Here is a 14,392-nt window from a genome sequence, read left to right on the forward strand (position 1 = left end):
AGATGCACATTCTACAACCCTATAACCCCCTCCTTTCTATTTGACTAGATTGAACTTCCATTTCAATTCCCTACCTTCACCATAGTTGTCAAGGCAACACCTAGGTGGTAAGGCGCCCTTGGAGGCTCGCGTCGCCTAATCGCCAATAAGTTTTCTATAGCGTGTTTTAAAAAACCTTTATATTCTTAATTTTTTGAGGTTATAATTATAAAAGACATTTTTAAACTAAAATATTCATTTTGTGTGTTTATATACTAATTTCTTTTTATTATTTTCTTATTTGTTAGGGTTTAATCAACACAAACATTGCTAAATGCTGTATTGAACCCTCAAAGACTTCGAAACCTGAACAATAAGTAAGAACATAAAATGTTGTCCAGTCAACACATTTTCTTCTTTTTCCTCTTCCACCTCTTCTTTTCTTCTTTTCCTATAACAGAAATAGGGGTTCAGCCCCTATATTTTTTTAATTTAATTTTATTTCTTCTTTTTATTTTCATGAATATGTTGGAATATGTTGATTTTCTATACTTCAACATGAAGTTTATACTTGTGAAAATTATGGATATTTATTAAGGAAATATGATTATGGAACCTAGAGAACTACCTTAGGATACATGTTTTTACTTAAAAAAATCCATTGCCTAGGCAACTAGGCGACAAGGCGCCCCCCCTGTCGCCTAGCCTCACCTTGGCGCCTTGAAAACTATGACCTTCACATGTATAGTCATAATTAGTCCTCCATCTGATTTGCTACTATTTCTGGAAGCCTAGAATCCTGCAACAATGACATAGGGGAGATCAGAAGGCTTGACAAGCACTTATGGTTGAAGTAATCCTACTACTCAAATAGCAAATATAGTTTCCCCTAATGAGAGGTCCAAGATGAGTGAAAGGAAGTATCCAATCCCACAGGCCTCCTTGCACGTTCTTTTATAAAATTTACAACCTTTGTTCTTACTGCCAGTACCAGATCTTAAGCACTCTTAACACTGCTTCAAAGAGCCCAAGAATGCTGTTACAATTGAAATATGATCAAGGGCACAAAATCGTTCTTTTTTTCAGCAAAATGTAAATGAGATATAAATGGAGCTAGACATTTTCACTTAAAATTCATGATGAAATGCAATTTCTCTAAATCTCACAAAGAACCTTTTCAATATCTCCACCACCAAAAATGTTTAGGTTTCTATTAACATGTTTCCTTCTTTTTCTTTTCCCTTCTTTTTAATTTATATAGTAAAACACTTAACTCTTTAGGTTTCTATTAATTTATTTCTGTTGTATTAGATTTACATTTCCTAGAGATCTCTCAGCTTCCCAGGGCAATGGTTTATTTCACATTTCATTATACCAGTTCTTTCTTATTTTGAAATTTCAATTTTTTTCATCCCAGGGTGGTTGAGGGAAGCGACGATGGGGGCTCCAGCTGGTATGTTTTGGATAAACAAATGTCTCAGATATTTGAAAAGCGCTTCCAACGTAAAACGTTTAAGATTGGATCGACACACCGCCTTTCTAATGCATTTAGGTAAATATATACTCAAAACCAATCCACATATAATATTTTATATTCTTGGCATGGTGTAGTCGTAGAATTATATCATAATGAGAATTTGCAGGTTCAGGTTTCTGGCAGTTCGTAATGCTCAACAAACAACACGATTGCAAATTGGCAGCATTGACCTCTTTGCTAGAACCAGTTAGTGTTTCTCTTCAGTACCAGAAAAAAGTTGGTGTTTCTCTTGTACACGTAAAATTATTTTAAGTAATGTTTCCAGTATTTCATAGTGGCTGTCTTACTGTTTTCTATCAGTCATAAATGTTGATGAAAGTTCAATTGGTAGAGTTCTGGTTGAACATTGGCTTATTAAATAAAATTCCAGATTCCTCAAATGTATTCTGATTGTATAATGATATTCTTCAGTACATACTGTCACATGGACACCTCGGAGCCAGGCCATCACCAGCACAACAATAATGGTCCTAACGGCATTGAAGGCAAGCTGACTAAGGGAGATATCGTTAACAGTTTAGGAGCTCGGAGACAAGAGAGGGCGTGGGGAACCTAAGGCCGAAGTGGAGGTAGTGCTCGTGTACGCACACCTCCCCCTCATCCGGCAACCAGGGCCTATCACCTACATTAGGGATTCTAAGCCTATATCCCTCGGAATATGGTACAACTTAGCAAGAGATTTCACTTGCTCTTTGCTAAGTTCGCAATCCAAGTCAAAGCGCGGATAGCATATCTATGGGTGGCAATTTCGCAGGAATTTTCGGGTATCCAACATGTCCCGACCCTAATAGGACTAGTTTATCAAAACCTTATAGGGTTTGGGATTTTAGATAAAAACCCAATAGGGTTTGGGACGGGTTTGGGTTTTGACTTTAGGGTATCCGATACCTGATGCCTGGGATGCATAAATATGAACCTATTATATTATATATCATGCACAAATTTATGAATTTTAAGTACTGAGATAATTATTCTATTATTAATATTTTATTTGTATAAATTTTTTGGAATTAAAATCATCATTTGATGTAAATTTGGATTTTGATAGTTTATTTCATTTAGTTATAAAATGCTAATTTTAAATATTATTTCTTTTAATTTTTAGTTGGAATTGTTAATCATATACATGTATTGATTGTTTTAATGAACCCAAAAGTTAATAAAATCTATTTTATTTCATTAAATAACACAAAATGCGAGATGGCTTAGTGGCTTAAAATAGTGTCAACAGATTCATTGCTATCATTAATCGATTTGGGTTCAAGTCACACTATAAGCATTAATAATTTTTTTTTAGTAGAAAACGTTTGGTCAAGGGGTTTAAGTTTGGGAATGGGTAGGGCAATCTAAGCACATTAGTGTTACACCTCAGGCCTCGGCCTCGGCTACGTCCTCAGGGCTTGACTCTTCGGCCTCATCGCTCTCCACCACTTCGGGTGACGTCAAGGCATCGGCAGCTACACTGCCCCTCGGCCTCGTAGACCTAGTACTCTCATTGTGAGATTCACCGCCCCTCCGGTCACACTCGACGCCTCTAGGAGCAGTCCTCTCCCTCAGTACTTGGACCTCGAACCTTCGAGGCGAGCCCTCAGACTCACTATCATGACTCTCACTACTATTACTAGACAAGGTGGAACGAGACGAGCTAGCACCTGAGAGGTCAGGAAACTCAGAGCACTCGGGACTAGAGTCTGAGTACGACATAGTTAAGGGAAAAAGTCCTTTACCTAGTAGTTGAAGCCAAGGAAGTAGGCTAAGGGTTTGGCTAAGAAGGTGGTCAAGGTCTTTGGAAGCTTGAGTGGTAGCAAGCAAATGATAGCCACCACCTTAATCGGTGTCCCTATTTAAAGAAGAATGGACAATCCAGATCGACTTGATCCAATAGCCATGGAGTAGTTGACCTGATAGCTCGAACCGACGTATGACACATGGCATCAACCTCGGGAATGCGAAATGATGCTAAGTGAATCGTCCGGTTTGCCCGCTGACCTCAGGTTTGAAGCGACTCAACCTGGGCGACCCGACGCTTGTCTCGCATACGGTCACGACCAATCGACTACGAAGCAGCGACCACTGGACAAACAAGGGAAGCCCTTAGGAGCCGAGGCCGACGCCTCCATGCTCCTAGATGATGATCCCTTCAGCAAAGCTGAGGTCCTTGCCTAACACGCCATCCAGCACCTCCTAGCGGTACCATTGCACTCTCTTCAGTCAAAGTTGAGGTCTCCACTTAGTTCTCCGCCAAACCTGGTCCATTATGGCCTTGAGAGTGGGGGCAAATGATGTAGGTGCATGTGGTAGGGCCTAGGATGGTGCCACGTGGCATTGACCGGATGCAATTCTGGTCGTCCGTTGCCAACCACTCCCAAGGCAAAGTCAAGTATAAATAGAGGTGCCACTCTCCAGGTAAACCACCTTGTTCATTCGAACTCTCTTTCTCTCGAGTGACTTCATCTAATCTCTCACCTCAAACCTCATCCAAATTCTCTCACGTACTTGATTAACTTGACTGTCAAAGTCTCCACCCTAGGATAACACCCAAGGCCTCTAACGTGTTGATCTCTTGCTCATAGGATTGGACACATCGGCCTCAGTTAAAAGCACATTTACTTTGTTGCCCTCGGCCCATCCTTGGCTGCAACAGCGAAGGAAAAGGCTCTCAGGAAAGCTGCAACAGACATGGCTGACGCCTTAAGATGCCTTTTGTCAAGATCTCCTATTTGATACATCAAATGTTTTTGTACGGGTGATCACAAGGGTGAGAGACTTCTTTGCACATTTCTTATTTATTTAAACAATTAGGATTTTTTACACAAATTTGAGGTTTTGTTTTACATTACAAACTTTCTAATAGTCTTGAACTAAACATCTAAAAATATGGTCATTTCCTCTATAGTTTTAGAGTTTTCCCTATTTTAATTGATTTTTTTTTCTTGAATGAATGAAAAATACTCATGCCTTCCCCTGTGCCTCCATTATAAATCAAGTGCAAATAGGAAATTAAAGACCATTTTTCCAGCAAGCACATCCAAGTAGTTTCTCTTTGTGCAGGATATTTTGAATGATAAAACATTTGAGATTAGCTTCTGAAATAAACCATTACATAGAATACATACACTAATGAAGTTTGGGGAATGAGCCATATCTCTCCTCAGTAATTGTTAGAATCCATACATAGAATCCAAGTAGCCTCTCTTTGTTGGCTGAGTTCATCGATCTAACTGGTCAAAAATTAAATTTTCTTTTCACTTCTTCAGATCCTGCATAACTTTTCCTTTAATTGCTACATTTTGCCCATGTGCCCACAAGGTCCTGTGTCCCCTATTCCCTTGTTTTTTGCATTGATCGATTGCTGAGAGTAAATTCAGGCATTGGACCAGGTTTTCAAATATAACTTGTGCTAACTGCTAATTGAGTAGCATTGTAGAGGCTGTTTTTCCATTGCTTTCCACTTAATTTCCGGTCTTATTTTTACGCCTTTTTCCTTAATATAACGTTGTAGCAATACAAGCTATCAACTTGTATGTAAAGTTCTATACTTTTGTTACACAAACACAGGGAAGGGGGCTGTTTTGGAATAACTAGGTCAATCCAAGAATCCTGGATCCAGATAATCTCCTTTCATGCCTTGCCAATGAATTCCACATCAAACAAAAGAATTGAGTCCGGAGGAATGATGCAGGAACCTGTACCATGAAAGACATCATGTTAGAGACATACCAAAACTTCTTTACACTGCCCTTCATACATTTAACATATCTCAAAAATCAATAGATGTACCTACACGTAGACACTGGTAATCATAACAGTTCTGAAACTAAAGAGAAAGCTCACCTCCTTTGCACCCTGCTCCTCTCATGCCATATCCAAGTTCTGGAGGAAGTTTTAACGTACGTTTCCCTCCTGGAATATTAGTGGACATGGACGAAAGTTGAGAATTCGTGGTACCTGAGATAATATTACAGTATTACACCGGAAAGGTAATGCCTTCTCAACTATCTCAAATTATCAAACCTGCAAACATGGGAGGAATTCCATCACCACCTAGAATGCCTTGGTCCCACCCCTTGATGACCTGTAAACATTTTTTTTTTGGTGCAAAAGATACAAACAACTGGTTCTCAGACAGGAGAGAGCTTGATCAAATATAAAAACAGCAAGAGCGTTGCTACTAGTCTCCAAATTACATAAAACAAATAAATAAAAACTTCTTGCATACTTCTATCTGAAATATGATGTCAAATTCTGTGCATATATATCAACAATATGCTTGAGTATCAGGAGTTCTATATATATGATGTCAAATTCTGTGCACATATATCAACAATATGCTTGAGTTTCAGGAGTTCTATATATATATATATATATATATTGATAAAAGAGAGACCAAGGAATCCATGGTTCTTGCTGCCTGCAATGATTCAATTAAACTACAGCTTCATGACTTCATGATTTTCTGTGCGTGTGTGTTTACATACAATTTAAGTAGGGAAGTGGTTCTTCCTAAAATAAATAAATAGAGATGGTAAAATCTACTCGTGTCATTCACTTTTTACATGTTTATGCAAAAGTGTTTAATTACTAAAACAACTCCCATCAACCCCGTGTACAAGGACAGAAACCTTGTCATAAGCTTGTTTAAATTCAAGGTGTAAGTAGATTAATAATATTAGCTTTCACTATCTAAATGACAAGATATATAGCATAAGGGATAAGGAAGGGGATTATCCATTAGTATCCATTAAGACTATTGATTCAGGTTAATGTTTAAAGAGAAAACATGAGGTGAGGTCTCGAGGCCTCTGGATGCGTGAGGTTTTGAACCATCAGGAAAGTCAAATTTTTCTAAGATGAACACAAAAAGATGAAGAAACCTCTATAAAAGGACTCTAGTTTCATATATAAAGAAATTATAATTATTCTGATCATCCATGTAAAAAACAAAGGTTTTTCTTTTTTCGGTGTACAAAGAAAGTATAAACAAATAAAGTTTAAGCTGCAAGATTGCCTCAATTTAAATTGACCTTTTTCTTTTTGAAGAGTAGCAAAATCAACCAATTGGTTTTTAATGGAAATTATAAAGGAACCTTCAATTTTAATTGTAATAGAAGGCTGCAAATAAATCATGAAGAAAACAGAAATGCAAAACTCTTCCCCCAAGGCAAGGGATCCATCTTCTCCTCCATCTCCCAAAATAAAAAAAAAAAGATTTGAAAAATATGGGTCTTCCTGTTGGCCTGCAGTCCTACATTAACTCTTTCTTAGAAAACTCAAAATAAATTTATGACTTTGTTGTTGTGAGCAAGGATAGATATAGCATCGTTAAACAAAAAGAAGGATAGAATAGCATGTTTTTTTTTTTTTTAAGAATAAGGCATATAAGCTGAGTTTGAATTAAATATACTACATAAACCTTTCTCAGCCTTTTAGCTAAGATCAAGTGTAGAATTAAATAATAAATACACTACTTTCACCAAAAAGAAAAAAGAAAAGAAAAGAACTTAGATATGCTATAGTCAATCCTTGAAAATCTTAGGGAAACTATAGAATCAACCCCACCTATGATCTTACTATCACTATCTTAGTTGAGAGACAGAAATATATGACCTGCTCCTTCCAATCTTCCCCAAAATATAGATCACCATTAGAAGGTTTAACATTTAAGAGGCTCAATAAAACTAGGAGATTTACTAATCTCTCTACATAATGCAAATAGGCAGGCCTACAAATAAATTAGTAGAATAATAAAAAAACAAAAGACTAGTAAGTTACCATTATATCACAAGGCCATTTTTTCTAGCGAAGTTTATGGTCCACTCCCCCTCAGAAATTTTTATTGGTTTTCTAAATGTATTGTCCCAAATCCCCACCTATGCTACCCCCCCCCCCCCCCCCCAAATTGTGATGGATTGTACAAACTCATGTTCTTGTTCTATAAGAATAAGAACATGGCACATCCCCATTTCTCATACGCTACCAGTCTCCATTTGAAATATTAAGACCATGAATCAAAGCTTTTGGTTCTATTCATAATTCTCCATCAAAGATGTTTGATGCTTGTATTTATTAGAATTTATCATATGATATTGATTGATTTAGTATTTTTCTTATCATGTTCTTAATTTCATTTGATGATCTTTCTATTAAGAATAATTGTTCATAACAAGTGCTTTTTTTCAAAAAGAAATTTTCATTTATATATGCTCAACTTATTATCTTTTATTTTTGCATTAATTACTAGTTACTAGCTCTTGTAGGAGCCATTCAAATGGTTGATTAAAGCCATACTAAGATAGGAATTATCTCTTAGCATAAAAGATTAAGAACATCGCATTTGAAAAAAAAAAAGCAATTATTTATCTCTAATAAATAATGAATTGATTCTTAAGCAATTATTATATAACCGAATCACCTTCATGTTGTATGCTAGGTGTTCATCACTTCATCTAGTGAATTCATTTAGATTTAGTCTACCACCACCCACCCACCTCTGCGCCACCAAACCAAGTGAAACATTCTGTTTCAGGTACTGTCTTCCGTATACATTGTAGAAGCAGTTAATGTAAAATTAAACAACAGAAGGATTTTATAATCACGAAACCTCACGCGCTTTTAAAGCAATGGTTTGATTCTTTGAGAGAGAGAGAGAGAGGTATACCTCACCAACACCTACTCGAAAAGTAAGCGGCTTCCCACGGTTATAGCTGCTATCAAAAACCTTCCCATTTTCCAATTTTCCTACGTAATGTGCCTATATACAGCATCGGTCGAATTTAGAAATCATGAAGCCAACAAAAGTGCATAGTTTTAATCACATTCCAGAACCAAACTACATGATATGATGATTTAATATGAATCTAAATAGTAAATGATAATAACAAAGCATTCATCTTCAAAGAAATCGGAGTTTTCATTTGTCTGCATACAACATTGCAATTCTGTTGGAAGGTGGAATAATGCCCGTCTGGTAATCATTAATTTTAACTATCTGGACGACATTACATCAAACAAATGGCAAACTGGGCAAGAAAATTTTGCAGTGAGAGCGGGAATGTTATTCTGGTTAGGAGAAACATGAAATAATTAGAAACAGAGTTACCTTGATGAGCTGGCCTTTGGTGGCTTCTGGACCAGTCCCAACTACTCTATCGCAATAGGCGAGGCCCGAAGGAGCAAGTGTGAGTTCGCACTGTGATTCTGCTGCGAACCCTTCTCGTGGTTGCTGAATAAAAGCATCGACTAGTCCCAAGCAGAAGCCGAGTTCGATCACTAGTCTTCTTGACAACCTGGAGCTTTCTTTCTGTTGCAGAGGGCGAGGGGGTCTACCATGGCGGCGATGGGTTGAGATTGTTACTATTGTTGGTTCTGTCGTGTCGAGGTCTCTTCTTCTTCTGGGTGTGCCTAGCTTCTTGAGACAGCAAGACCAGGGTGCAAACGCTGACGCGCTCATCTCCTCCAACCAAAAATTTCCTTTGAGATAGGCCTCAATATATTGTTACTTTGTTAGATATAACTATATAAATAGAGCGGGAGAAGCAGGAAAGGAAAGGCAACAAATCCTGACGGGGCCTTGGTTCTGGAGTCATGGAGTGGAGAGAGAGAGAGAGAGAGTCGTTAATAATGTGAGGTCCATGATGCCACTAAGTCAGGCTAGGATATGACATGTCAGAAAAGATCGCCCCGTTCAAAAATCAAAATATCCATTAGTGGATGATTACATTCATCCAATGGTTGATATCACATACTACACGTATAGGGTGGACCCCTTCCCCATTACCTAGGCTCCCCACTAATTTAAATGACTCAAGCATAAAAGCTTTTTTCTTTTTTCTTTTTTTGAAAGGAAACTAACTTTATTTATTTATATGAAAAGTTTAGATTTTTTTGGAAAATAAAATAATTATATTAGAAAGGAAGAGATACAAAGTCTTCTACCCTGGGGATCCTAGCAAAATAATCATTTAAGACAAAAAACGACTGGGAGTGAGTTTTAGCTAGGTCGGAAACCTTATGGGCAGGGCAGTTAAAGTTTCTATTTACATAACAAAGCCTTTACTATTTGTTGAGCATCCGAACATATACATATTTCTTCATAATTCCAATTGTGGAGCTCCATTAAAGCTTGCATAATCGCAAACAGTTTAGCTTGACCAATAGATATAGTTTGATTAGTTCGGCCTCCAATAATTTTTATGCAGGATAAATTTCTAGATAGGATAATAATACCAAAACTAAATAAGGAATCAAAAATTTTCCTTGCATCAGAAAAAGATAATTAAATCAGTAGCATGTTGTGGGTTCATTTAAGGAATCCATGGTTTGTTGTAAAGTTTGGTTAACAATATTGATGATTATTTGTGGGAAGATTTGTCTATTCTTAAAACATTTCTCATTTCGAGCATATCAAATATGATAGCAGGCGATAGCTATCCATCATAATATTCTCAGAAAAAAGTTGATTATCAGAAATTAGAGCCTAATGATAGGGTTGCATTAGGAAATAAATTTAACTAGTAGATAGGAAAAGGCGTTTGTAGAAGTAGAAGGGTCTAAGGAATCTAATGAAGCTACTTCATTAAAGTCCCCTATTAATAAATATGGAATAGAAATAGTTTGCAGCCAGCCATTTAAATCTGCCTAAAATTTATTTCTCTGATGTTTGATAGAAGGGCCATAGATAAAACCTATAAGTCAAGAAGTATAATTTAAATGAATTTCTAGAAAGACGTACCTTGTATGAGACAAAAAAACATAAACTTCAAAATCAGCTTTCCACAAAATCACTAAACCACCCACTCTCCCTTCAGGGGTAATTACAACAGAGTTAGGATAACCTAATTGATTTGTTAATTTGTTTATTTTATCATTAGGAATTTCTGTCTCACATAAGAATAAAAAATCTAGATTTAACCTGTGGACAAAATCTCTTAGTCCTTGAACTACCTTGCGATGTTCAACCCCACGGTAGTTCCAACTCATGATGATCATTAATAGGGGTGGGATTGATAAGGGCCAACCACCACCGCTTATAGGAATAAAAAATAAGAAAACAATTTGATATGAATTGCACATATCGTGTGTCGATCTCTAGAGTAATAATCAGAAACTTTGCATGATCAATAGGGACAATGCGTTCATCATGATTTGTAGGCCCTAAAGATTCTATCCTGTCGTAAATTGGAAGATTTGGGGTGGTATGGTCAATCTCCAGACCTCACACTAAATCCAATCTTGGCCTTTTCCCTCTAGAAACTCAAGAAGGACCGAGTTGGTCATCCATCAAGCGGTTAAGAAGGGATTGAGTGTTAATAGCCAACAAGAAAGTTTTAGATGAGACCCGATTCTAATTCGAGGTTGATGCAGCCAACAGATTTTGTGGTAAAGGAGTCGGAGAGATATTGTCATGATTCTGATTCTGATTGTTCACTAGGGGTTCAAGGGTTGCTTCATCAAGAAGATTTCCCAAAGAAGGAGGGGTATTCGGAGGAATATTCACCAAGTCATTGAAAAGAGGGCGTCTCTAGGAACAACGCATAGCTTGTTCACCCCTTAGCCATGGCCCTAGTAAATTCATCAAACCGTAATTGAAAAACTGATCATAAGACCTATCATTTGTGTGAAGTAGAGGTTGAGAACAACGTTAAAAAAGATGACCTATTTTTCCACACAAATAACAAGTCCAAGGCAGATCCTCATAACGATAAATAACCTAATTGTGAATACTCACAAAACATCTAGTTTTTAATGGTTGGTCAACTGATAAAGTCACCTTTGCACGGATATAGTTGTGGACTACCGAGATGAACCGGGTAGGACCTAAATGCTCAAAAAAGGGACTTCCAATGTCTATTGATAGGCTTTCTAAAGGCATATCATGAATTTGAACCCATAGTTCAACCTCCTGAAGGTTTCAAAAGTCGCCCAAGAACCTACGGTTGCATGATAACCCATTTAAGGTCAATGGACCATTGTTTCTAACCCTAGCATAGTCTTCTTCATATCTAAAGTTTAGACAAAAATGACCATGGTGAAAATGGGCTAGCAATAAGCGATTTGGACCTAATTTCCAAAGTTCATAAAGCCCTTGAACAACCTCATCAAACTGATCAGCTGCCAAGTTTCTCCTGTATTGGGGGCAATATGGGATTGAATGTTAACTACTTCAATGTTTCCCAGGTCATTGCCATCATGTTTTGGAATGATTCATTAAGGGCTTCAAGGTTATCCATGACGACAGGGAAGCGTTAGAGAAACCTGGAGAAGAAGGAAGTGAGAGGGGAAGAAAATAGTAAATCAGACACCAGGAGAAAACTAGAAGGAAAATAGAACATATTAATTAACTCACACATTTCCATTGATAGAAACGAAAGATGAAAAGGCAACTGAACCTACTCAGTAATAATTATCAAACAGAGAAAAGCTATAGAAATATAGTTCGATTCTAACTAGACTAGAAACAAACTCATCTTGTTAAACTACATGGTTCACAATTTCAGACAAGTGTCAAAGAAATTATGGATACCAAAATAACCAAATAATACATGTACCTAAGAAGACTCCCTGAATATTATTAGTGCATTGTATCTATTTTGTACTTGGGATGATAAGTTCTGCTGCAACACATTTGGCTAATGCATGGCAAAGTGGTGCAACGTGTTCAACATGAACGGTATAACCGACAATTGGGTGCTCTACTCCAAGAGATTTAAACCAAAGTCATATTATAGCCTGCATGGGTTTTCGACGATGTTCATCATTGAACATCCTCTGGATGCTTCTGTTACTTTTTGTTGATGTGCTTTCTATGAGAGTTCACATGCCAACATGCATCAAAGAGGAGAACTGCGACAGTCTCGAGGAACCCATTTACTTAATGGTGATAATGGTCATGGATAGAGAGAGTCAGAGAGAGATATGAATAGGTAGTAAACGGCCAAAAGAGTGCTTTTTTTGAGTAAGATAACAAAATGAAACATGAAAAGCTTACATGAGGGGACCTATTAGTGTTGTAGTTTGATAGATCGGATTTACAAGCTAGGTAAGCTAGTATGTGAGCAGCGTGGTATCAAAAACATGGATTAAGCGTTGTATGCTCTAATGGTGAAGTCATTCAGTCCACATGGTGGCCTTAAGTTGATTCTGCAAAAAAGATATTAGCTACTTTGAGTCACTATAGATGACTAGGCTTTTAACCTGATGTTATAGTTGCCTTTAACCCGTTAAGGAGAGCGCTTAGCTCGGCATCATATGGGCTGATGGCCCAACTTGAAAGTCCTTCGCAAGTGGCTTGCAGTCCTTGCACTCGTTGGAGGATGAATGAGCATCCTGAGCGACCTATTGCATGATTCATAAGAAACATCAATTTGTAGAGAAGGCAAGTGAGGTGGGACCTCTCCGTTGCATATAGTTATTGAGCCAACATCATTCAAATGGTGGTCGATGGGCTGGAAATATAAATACCACTTTGATATTACTTCTTGGGGTGATATGTTGATGTTGTTGAAAGTTTTCTTGTTGCAGGAGTCCCAAGTGAAGTATAGTAGTGCACAAACTCTGCCAAAGAGATCTTTGGCCATTGGTTTGGGTTGTGTAAGATGTTTTTGTACCAGTCCTATAGGATCTTATGAACTGGCTGATTTGTAAATCGGTTGGATTTATTCTGACATGGGCCTTGCACCAGATTATTCTGGAGTAATGGCATTAGAAGAAGTAGTGGGGGTAGTTTCTATGTGTTGGGAGCAAAGAACATAGTTTAACTCAAAGGAGGGAAGCCAGTGCACATCTTGTCCTTTGTCTTTAGTCCATCCCAAAGAAGCTTTCATACAAGCAGTTGGAATCTAAAGGGAATCTTTAGTTTCCATAGGAGTTTCCAATCAAAACTATACTCGATGGGGAGCATTCAGCTAAGAGATAGTGGTAGGCAGAACTGGCTGTGTGCTTGATTGAGTGTGTGATAGCTTCCATATTGGAGTGTCCATTTAGAGCTGTGGGTTTGGAGTGATGGCGAGAACGTGAGGGATATGAGATGGGTGCAACCGTTGTTGAAGCTTATCCATATTCCATTCTCCAATAGAGTCAAGAAACTCATTCATTTTAATTTCTTCATGGCATTATTGGTCAGAGTTTGTGAGAGGAATGCCCCCTTCTATTGTGGGAATCCATGGATCTTTGAAAGTGAATACATTTTCACCATTTTTTATTAACTAGAAAGTGTTTGGCTTGATTAGATGGAAAAGACGACGAGCCTGTTTCCACCAAGGTGAATTGTTTCTTCGAGGCTTTGAAGTGAAGGGACTTGAGGGTGGTAAGTACCTTGACTTGATTTGGGAACTCCATAGGCAATTAGGAGAAGACAAGAGTCACCAAATCTGCTTGGTAAAAAGAGCTTTGTTCATATGAGAGCAAAACCTGAAACCCACTCCCCCAAATACTTTAAGCAAACATAACTTCCTCCAAGAAATTGTGCGGTGGGTTTTGGTGCCTGCACTGCAGTCCAGACCAAGAAGGAGACTTTAGTAGGAATGTGAGGAAGCCAAATCTCTTTCCAAGGAAAAGCCTGAGCCGAACCAGCAGTCAGATTTGAATAAAATGACTTCACTTAGAAAATCCCATCCTTATTCCATTTCCAAATTCTGGTATCTTGCTGATTTGGGTTCAGTTGATATTCCTGAATCGCTTGTCGCAGTTCTAACAGATCAGAGAATTCCAAATCGTTGAGATACCTCCTAAATCTTGGACACCAGTATCCTGTATTTCCCTGCCGCTCAAACTGATCTGCCACCACCACATTCCTGTCTTCTGCTACAAGGAATAGCGACGGGACGGTCTCCATTAGGGGAACACCATTGCACCAAGTGTCTCGCCAGAAACTAATCC

General features: G+C 37.8%; 2 protein-coding genes across 9 annotated transcripts in view; one reads left to right on the plus strand and one right to left on the minus strand.

Annotated features, from left to right (window-relative positions):
- PNG1 (peptide-N-glycanase 1) overlaps positions 1-2,614 on the plus strand; it is a 71,349-nt gene extending 68,735 nt beyond the window's left edge. For 2 of the 7 annotated variants that reach the window (XM_088954793.1, XM_088954796.1), the window contains exons 16-18: positions 1,397-1,531; positions 1,623-1,702; positions 1,928-2,614. In XM_088954793.1, coding sequence (XP_088810919.1) covers positions 1,397-1,531; positions 1,623-1,702; positions 1,928-2,010 — 298 coding nt within the window. In that variant the 3' untranslated portion in view covers positions 2,011-2,614. Of the gene's footprint in view, positions 1-1,396; positions 1,532-1,622; positions 1,897-1,927 lie in introns of those variants that run through there. The other 5 variants (XM_088954798.1, XM_088954794.1, XM_088954800.1 and 2 more) reach the window with 5 other exon arrangements.
- Positions 2,615-4,897: 2,283 nt separating this feature from the next.
- On the minus strand, positions 4,898-9,147 carry LOC148846636 (peptidyl-prolyl cis-trans isomerase FKBP13, chloroplastic-like). Of its 2 annotated transcripts, none has more exons than XM_088954228.1 (5): positions 8,616-9,147; positions 8,175-8,267; positions 5,531-5,591; positions 5,351-5,419; positions 4,898-5,202 (listed from the first exon to the last, which is right to left on the minus strand). In XM_088954228.1, the coding sequence occupies exons 1-5, from the start codon at positions 8,964-8,966 to the stop codon at positions 5,138-5,140; spliced, it is 639 nt and encodes a 212-aa protein (XP_088810354.1). In that variant the 5' UTR covers positions 8,967-9,147; the 3' UTR covers positions 4,898-5,137. The 2 variants fall into 2 exon arrangements, with proteins under 2 accessions (XP_088810354.1, XP_088810353.1); XM_088954227.1 differs by having other exon boundaries at positions 5,351-5,464; positions 8,616-9,107.
- Positions 9,148-14,392: the final 5,245 nt, after the last annotated feature.

This window comes from Nelumbo lutea, chromosome 7 (genome assembly GCF_056320005.1).
Source record: "Nelumbo lutea isolate HS-2025 chromosome 7, American lotus-T2T, whole genome shotgun sequence".
NCBI classification, from domain to species: domain Eukaryota; kingdom Viridiplantae; phylum Streptophyta; class Magnoliopsida; order Proteales; family Nelumbonaceae; genus Nelumbo; species Nelumbo lutea.